At 43.9% G+C, this 9,105-nt stretch overlaps 1 protein-coding gene across 1 annotated transcript in view; it reads right to left on the bottom strand.

Annotated features, from left to right (window-relative positions):
- slc5a10 (solute carrier family 5 member 10) overlaps nt 1-9,105 on the bottom strand; it is a 37,791-nt gene that overhangs the window by 1,874 nt on the left and 26,812 nt on the right. Inside the window, exons 10-14 of the mRNA XM_069180804.1 lie at nt 8,488-8,595; nt 7,213-7,363; nt 6,221-6,389; nt 1,507-1,722; nt 74-179 (exon numbers count right to left, since the gene is read on the bottom strand). Coding sequence (XP_069036905.1) covers nt 74-179; nt 1,507-1,722; nt 6,221-6,389; nt 7,213-7,363; nt 8,488-8,595 — 750 coding nt within the window. The remainder of the gene's footprint in view (nt 1-73; nt 180-1,506; nt 1,723-6,220; nt 6,390-7,212; nt 7,364-8,487; nt 8,596-9,105) is intronic.

Genomic DNA, 9,105 nt, shown 5'->3' with positions numbered 1-9,105 from the left:
TTGTAAAGGTTCTAAACCGCCAAACAATAGAAGAAAAGGAATGAATTAACATTTAGCAAAAAAGCACACTTACTGTCCGTCCTTTGATCTGACGCTGTGCTCGTGGAAGATACTTTCTGCAGGGGGATGACAGGGCTGTCTTTCTCCTGTGACAGAGTCCACCAAGTCAGGTTCTTGATCTGGAACCAATCAAAACACACGTCACTGACTGCAGACCACCTGAATACCCTATACTGTAGATGACAGCTGTCACCCTCATTCAGTACATTTACAGGATACATATAAAGACAAGGGGAGGCGTGGTAGCTCAGACGGCAAGGGTGTCTAGCTCCTGACTGGAAGGTCCCCGGCTCAATCCCAGGAAGGGGCAAGTGATGTACTGTAGTTTGCTCTAATTCCTTCCAGATGGCTCCCAGGTCCACTCAGCCTGCTTTCCAAGTGAGTACCAGGGGTTAATCCTTCTGGGGGTAACAGGCTGGCTGGAGTGTGATGCTGACCACCTCACCTCCACCTCCAGTGCTGGATGGTTGAGAAAAACAGTGGCCCTGCCCCCCATTCTGAAAAGAGGACCTAACCTACCTATCTATATAAAGATAACATACTGTATGTTGAATATTATAAGACAGGTTACATTCTCTCTTATTGCACTTGAGTCCACTGCATTGATCATTTACCATTGAAGCTTCCTCACTCTGACCACAAGATCCAGCTGTCTGCTGCAAAGTACCAGTGGCTTCATTAATTTCAAAGCCAGAGATTTATGGTCATGTTCCCTATATACTGTTCACAGTGGTGAAAGATAGGAGGCTCTTTATTATGATATGTTGTTTTCCTTAAACAGAGCAGGGAGCTGCGTCGGTGTGCGTTGGCTACAAAGGAGCAGGTCAAGTTTAATTCCATGCTGAAATGCAGAAAGAGGAAACCTGGTGTTTTAGCAGTGACACACCTGAAGAAAGCTCAACAGCTGAAATGCTGTTTCTTCTTTCTGCCTTTGCATGTGGAGTTAAAGGGGAATTGCAGTCCCAAATTCTCAGACCGGTTATTAAATCTCTAGAAGAAAATAAATTCATTGATGTTATAGATGGTGCTGCGCATACCTGGAAACTTTGTTTATTTTTTTATGTAAATTGGACGTTTTACACGTTATTGTGCACATTTTACTTTTATTGTGCTTTGAAATGCACTCATCAATGCTGACTCTTGGAAACACAATGTTTCGGCTGTGGAGCCGTCTTCGGGTTAACCTTTCTGAGCTCCTGCTGATTAAATCACCATGTTACCACAGAAAAAACACAAACCAAATTGGCTCAACTTCAGAAAACCTACAGCTTATGAAAAAAAAACGAAACAAACAGGACTTCAGGTTAGTTTAAAGAAAGCCATGTTCCTCTCTCTGTTTTAGAACAGGGGCAGTGTCACCCCCCCAGCTCTTTCGCGTGACAGGCCTTCCCCTGTCAGTTTGGTGATCCTGACACCCCCACCCTCTCCTGCAGCAGCAGCACTGACCTGCTCCTCGGAGGGGGGGGCGCTCAGCAGGCTGACCAGCACTGCCACGCCCGCAGTCAGAGCGCACAGGATGATGGCAAAGTGCAGGTAGTGGACGCTGCTCAGCACGGGGGGCCGGGGGTCCGGCACACCGCAGCGGGGGGGCGGGTACACGAACTCCATGATCATGCGCACCAGGCCGATCGCCAGCCCGACCATCAGCCCCCAGAATGCACCCTGCCACCGGAGAGAGAGAGAGAGACCTTGTCATTACAGGGTGAAGAGCGGATCTGATGCTTCCCATAATCCAATGTTTCCCAGCTCAAATCTAATAATAAATAATTCCTTACACTTAAAAACCACGTTTCTGGACACTCCACTTAAAGCGCGCTACAGGTAATGGGGATCCCCTCCACCACCACCAGTGTGCAGCCCCACCTGGATGATGCACCAATACTCTCACCACACACCAGATCTCAGTGGGGAGGAGAATGGAGTAATGAAGCCAGTTCATAGATGGGGATTATTAGGAGGCCATGATTGGTAAAGGCCAATGGGATGTTTGGCCAGGGTGCCAGGGTTACACCCCTTCTCTTTTCAAGGGTTTTAGCCCATTCACACCAACAAGAAGAATGTGACACACAGCAGCTGTGAATTGAAGGTGTAATGTGCTTTGTTAGACTGGGGTCACCAAGGTGTCACACAGACCCCGGTCACCAATCTACAAAGAAATATCTTCAGCAGCCAGTGGTAATTCTTGTACAGAAGGCTGTTTGTTTCGTGTGCTTGTTTTCCCTTCAGCTTAAAAGAATGTTATCTGCACAGTTTGGCCAGCATGCAGACAGTTGAAGACAAAACAACAGCGGGAATCAAGTTAATCTGCAGAGCACACTTTGTCAGCAAATGTTCAAGCCATATTTTGTCAGATGCAATGAACAAGTACAGTAAAAGGCTCTTGTGATTACAGTACTCTGCCTGGCAGTAAGGCAGTAAAATACAAAGGAAAAAAAACTTTACCTAACTGCTCATGTGCAAGGAACAATATTTACAAAGGAAGATCGCAAATCATACAAAAAATAGCGAATACAGAATTCCCCAGTAACTGTTTTAAAAGGCCTAAATTAAACCCAACTGTGATACAGCACATGGACCAGGTGACACTACCCAGACAAAGACTGGGAACTAGACCAGACTGCTACCCCACGAGTGCCAGGTTACATACCTCAAGCTCCAGCCCTAACAACTTGCAGGATCTGCAACTCGACACAAAATGGCAGTAGGAGTAGGAGGAGACAAGGACAAAGTTGTGGATCCACAAATACATTTACACTGATAATACCAAATACACCAATGAGAATGCTCACTAATGATTCTAAATACAAATGCTAAATCAATGTCCTTTCCTTTACATGTGCTCTGGGATGATGGATGATGTTAAACTTAGATGATGAAGATGAACAAGTGAGTGAATAGTGAATATAAAAGCCCTCGTAAGAGATCATGCGACAAGCCCTACCAACAGGCCTTCGTCACAGGTCTATTGCCAGAAATATTCAAGTCCCTGCTTGCAACAGGTGCGTGAAAATATCTGCTTAATTACTTACTATTGCCTTTCTTGTTAGATCTACTACTATGAAGACATAACCACTTGAAATATTGACCAATTGAGATCAATTGTTGCCTCTCTCCAGATATCAACAGCGTGTCAATAAGAATTGACAAATAAGAAAATAGACACTGCCCCGTCCTAAAAGTAAGGAACTTTGCTTCGTACATATATTCTGTTCATTCCACTTTACTTAAACAGGGCTGATTTCTATAGACTGATTCAAGCACGGGGCTTAGAAAACAGCACTAGAATAAAAGACAGAACTGCAGATGAAAACTGTTCTGTACTTCAGTGAATCTTCTCTTCCTTGAGATCCCCCTACCCCCTATCCTGGAGGATATACATTGAATGTGCTGTACACAATTACAACAAGGTGCAGCTCCTGCAAGACAGTGGGGAGGCACTGAAAAGCAGCAGAGAATGTGCCTGCTTGTGTTATGATATTATTACTATACACAGCATAACCTGATTTCACAGAATGAGCTCATCCCAAACAATCAACAAAGCTGTTTCTGACACCCTCACGCTTTGCCCTGCAGCTCTGTTCCTCTGGAAATGTAACAGGCTCTCCTATTTAAACAAATGGTAAGGAAATGTCTGCACGCCAGCGTTTCAACCTGATCTTTCGCAACTGTGTTCCGAGACCTGCTATATTTTAATAATCACGCATAACACCTTTCAGGCACGACACTGGAAAAAGCTTCATGCAATGATAATGAAAACAGATAGAAAGGGAAGAAATTGGCCCATTTCCATTGCGATACAGAAAGGGTAGTAGGGGTTGAGGCGAAGGAGGAACTCCGGTCTGTGTTGGGTTCCCTGTCCTTTGTTTGTAAAGAGAGTGTTGCTGTTTTCAGGAAGAAAAAACGAGGAATGCAAAAGGTGTTGAAAATGAAATAAAAATGCATCTGGTCAGCCAGGGTTGGCAAAGCTAAAAACAAACAGGTTGAAAATAGAAAGCAGAACCAACACATAATAACCTCACATAACTAAAGCCCATAACTCTGGCCCCTTGCTGATCAAAGGAATGCTACAAAAGCAGCAAGCTGTGAGGATTTCTGCCTAGCCTAACATCACAGGAAAATATTTCACAAATAGCATTGTTTGCTTTGTTAATTCAATCATTTCTTCCCAGGTCTTAATTGTTTGCTTTGAAAAAGGGTGCCAATAGCTCCTGTAGGACAGCAAACTAGCCCAAGATAAGGTAATAAACCCAAAAGAACCAACATTGGATGCTATATATAAGACCCTGCAGGTCAGATAGCTGGAAATAGGCCACTATGACATTTCATTTCAACGTAGATCACACACAGGCTTTTCAACACAGATCTGTCCGTACATGTTGCTTGTATAAAAATAAAAATGAATACATTAAAAAACAAAACCCTATTCAAAAGCTAGGGGGTTAAGCACAGGTAGAAGGTATTAGTCATTAAGAGGCAAGGGAAGAGGCTGACTTTTTAAGTGAGAGAAGATAATAGCTTCTCAGCACTAGGCATGGCCCTGAGGAACCACAGTCGTTCAGACTTTATGCATTTCATTAAACACTGGAGAAAGAAAACAATTTGACTAATTGTGCACATGATTTGAGTGTTAGCAGGACGGCTTTGCTATGTGTCTTTATCAGTGAGAGGCTTTGTACAAGGCTTTGCTGGCTTAAAGCCCACAAAAATGCATCATTTTTGAACAAGAGAGATGTAATTATATACTAGAAATGTCCACCCCTGGGGTGTTTAAGACAAGTTTTCAGATGTTGTGTTTAAGCTGGTGCTGCATTAGCTCATAGAGAAATGTGTTATAATTATAGCCCATCTTCATTGAACTAGTGTCCTGACTTTACCTAGTAATAACATATTAGAGGATACGACACATTATGTATTATATATGTGGATCTACTGTCATCTTCATCTTCTAGTTTGCAATAAAAGTACATTCACATAACATAAATTCCATTTGCCAGAGCATCTTTACAACAGTTGGAGGGCTAAGACTCCTCTGAGGCACGCTGAAAACGTTCTATAACACCAGAATCCCAAGAGTGTTTTGCAAGTACAGGTTTGTCAACAGAAATCACCTACATCAGAATCCCAAGCCTCTGTCAGGAGAATTAGACAAATTTGATAACACACTTCAGCTGTGAGTTAGGGTGGGAAATACCACCTGAGAGCATTCATCTAAACAAAGGCCTGGTGAGTCATCGAAAGCATCCTGGAATATTTTAATGAGCTTTAAAAATACTGGGTGTTGAACACAGCCAGCAAAATGAGAGCTTTAAGCTGCACACGAGTTTCAAGAAAGGATCACAACAAAAGCACACAGGAGAAACTGCTCTTATTTCTCATAAGGGGCGAACTGCATACACAGTACTAAGATGCCCAATCATACAATAACCACTATTTCACCAGCGTTCATGATGTTGACAAAGATCTGGACTTAAGCAAAATGTCTTGATGCTTTCATGTTATTTTTTTCCCCCAAAACACAGAACCAAATGAGAACAAACTCCACAACAAGGGGGGTTCAAGCTAGGAGCTAAATTGAACCGTTCTTACTCTGCAATTGTGAGCTTTTACACAGAGAAGGAGGAAAAACCACAGACAGCAATTCGTTGGTCAATTTACAGGCTCTTCCCAGCGAGAAGAAGGAAGACCTTCTGTTCAAATGCAAAACGTCACTGTCTGATTTTATCCTCAGCTGTAAATACAGTACTGAAGCAATCAGGACACTGCAAACAGTAAGTATGAGAAACAATGTCTGGAGTATTAGGGTATTCATGTCCCTGCACAAAGGGCAGTTTTAAATGCTTATGCTTAAACTGTTGCTTACATCCTCAGTCTTAGCCACCAGTAAGATGCTGTAAGTTGCTCTGAGTGGCCTTTAATTTCACAGAAATATGACTTTTTTGTTTACCAATCCGTCTTCTAATAACATAGATGGTGGCCAATGGTGGAAAATAAAACCTTGCCTTCTGTAGCCCATTGACCCAACCTCCTACATCACAGCTGGATTGTGATTCTTTGTCGTTCAGCACATCTGGTGAAGATGTGATATTTCCCTATCTTCAGCCACCTCAGCTTTGTGCCTATTCAAGGGGGTCTAGCCCAGGGAAAGAGAGCATGGTCTCACCGCTTCATTGGTCCTCCTCCAGAAGACCGCCAGCACGAAGATGGCGGTGACAGGGGGGGCCAGGTAGCTGGTGACCGACTGGATGTAGACGTACAGCTGCCCGCTGTTGGCACTCTGAAGGATGGGGATCCACACCACACTGACTGCCACCAGGATCACGGTCACGATTCTGTGAGACACAGCACCTACCCTGAACACCACATCACCACAGTCTACTGCCTGACCACTGTGCCCTGATGTCACAGCAGTGGAGCTCGTCGCTGGTCACTGAGCACTTCAGAGCGTGCCCCTTAGCACAAGTATTGCAGTGCACCTGAAGTCAATCTGCTATAATAAAACAGTCATATACACCCCTGACACTTCAAGGCCGCACTTCTGATTGTTACACTATCTGGATAAGAAGTATACGTTGGCTTGCCTGATCACCACCATTGCATACCAACTAATTCGACACTTCTGCCCCAGTTTTGACCAGCTTGGGGTTTCACACACATCAGTAAAACCAGATTTGTGGGAGGCCTAAGAGTAAGAGGCTTAACTAATGGCTTACTTGCAGAGAGCAGATGGAGCACTATAGAATCGATGGGTCAGATCTGATCCTAACTCACTGTATCCAAAAATACCCTACTGGCAGCTCACTAGGGTTCTTTAAGCTCAAACTCCCATCAGTGAGAGCTCCATCAGTCCTGTGGAGTGACAGTGCACGTTTAGGAGGAAGATGCAGATGGAACCTGAACGGAGTTGACAATTGGTTATTCGGACTTATATGCGTCTATAAAGGAAAACAGATGGTGATTGCAAATTGAACAGAACTAAACTTACAGCAATCAAGGAGCACAGATCAAAGCCTACTGTTGAGGTTTCCTGAAGTTAAAATAGTGCCGTACACTGCGCATCATGCATGAACAGGCGGCTCGGCCTCTATGGAGCCACTGTGTGTGGTGTGCACAGAGGAAAGGTAACACACAGCTGCCCCAGAGGGTCTCGCTCACCTCCCCACGAGCAGCAGCTCCTTCTCGCTGGCATGTTGCCGGAACTTCTTCCAGATGTCCATGGTGAAGAGCGTGCTGGAGCTGTTGAAGATGGAGGTGAGGGAGGACATGAGGGCCGCCATCATCACCGCGATCATCAGCCCGCGCAGGCCTGCCGCCGGGCAGGGAGGAGGAAGACCGCGGAGAGGAAGAACAGGGAGACGGCGGGTGAGGTCAAGAGGCCAAGGGACGGATCTTCACATTAATCAGATATTTACCAAAATCCCTGAAGCCTTTTCCTTTTCACCATTCAAAGCGCTCAGTGTTTTTTCCAGCGCTGAAGTTTCATCACCTCGTGCCCCTTTAAACTTGGCTTTGGCCAATTCTGTTTCCCAATTAAATGCACTAACATTCTCCTAATACAAAACAAGGAAGCTGCTTCTCACTATAACAGCAGAGCTTCTGAGTGTCTTGCCTCATCAGTCCCTCAAGCAGAATTTGCAGGGGATGCTGATCACCAAAACTTAGACGTGATTCAGTCTTCCAGCTGACAGATATACAGTATGAGCACATGGCTGAGTATTTATTATTGGCAGCCTCGGAATGAGCTGTTTAATAGAATTGTTTTCAGCAGAACAGATCTAATGTACAATCATCAGAACTGTGATATTTTAAACAATTATTGTTAATGATAATAAAACATCATATACTCAGAAGGCTATGAGTATGTTTTGCTACGTCCGAATCTAGTGAAGTCACCATGAGTGCCAATTGTATTTTAAAAGAGGTCATGTTTTTCGGAAAATAAAAATGGTAAACAAGAGTATACTAATCATCCTCAACCATGAAAAGTGGGGCAGGCCAAGAAAATGGGGATGCAACCTGATGACAAACATTGGAGCAGAGATTTTCTATGAGGCTTGATTACTGAGCATCTAAACAGCTGTAATAAACTGCTTTTATTTCAATATTCTAAATCTTGAGAAAGCAAGCAGCACCTCAAAGGATTAACATCAGGTGTTTCAGTAATTTTGAGACTGTCTCTGTTGTTGGAGCAGTAAAATTACCCATGATGCCATTGGACAGGCTTAGTTACCCATGATGCCATCTTGGACAGGCCTCCTTACCCATGATGCCATCATGGACCAACAAAGTTTCCCATGATGCCATCACAGATTGGCCTAGTTGCCCATAATGCCATCTTGGACCAACAATGTTGCCATGATGCCATCATAGACTGGCAGTTACCCATGATGTCATCTTGAAGGCCTTGGGGACAGCAGAGATAGCCCTTACCGCTGGGCATTAGCTCGATGACCAGTTTGGGGAAGGCGATGTTGGAGCAGCCTACTTCTGCACCGCAAACCTTGACACACTCCTCTGGATCCACACAGCCCACTGAGTCTGGAAGACACCACAAGTCAAAGCTTAGGCTGATCGCCCATGATCACCTGACTGATCCCTGCCTTACCTGTTTAGAAGCTTTATTCTTTCACAAAGTAAGAGTGCCTGTTCTCAGTACGTGAACAAAGGTTAAAGTTGAGATATTTTAGGGTAATTCTCTAAGTTCTGATAGGATCATATAAACCAAATACTGTTTAAAGGAGAGCATTAAAGAAGCCAGTACCAATATGTTCTACATTTTATGGATTTTGCAGTAAGTGTATTGCAACTTTTTTTTTTTGTTTGACAGAACAGTCCAGGAACATACAACCCTGAGCATCTTTTCTCCCAGTCTTAAGATATATATATATATTTATTGTGCGATTCAAAACACGCTTTACTCTACATTCCTTTGTTGGTTGTATTTTTCTTGCGTTGCGCTGGTAGCTGGGATTGTTACAACAGAAGCAAGCCACAATGACAAAAAGGAGTTAAAAATTAAAGGGACTTCATTGGAGGCGTCGAGACTGC

The sequence above is a fragment of the Lepisosteus oculatus genome, chromosome 19 (genome assembly GCF_040954835.1).
Source record: "Lepisosteus oculatus isolate fLepOcu1 chromosome 19, fLepOcu1.hap2, whole genome shotgun sequence".
Classification (NCBI taxonomy): domain Eukaryota; kingdom Metazoa; phylum Chordata; class Actinopteri; order Semionotiformes; family Lepisosteidae; genus Lepisosteus; species Lepisosteus oculatus.
Note: the sequence above shows the minus strand (reverse complement) of the source record. Positions and strands in the feature narration are given on the sequence as shown.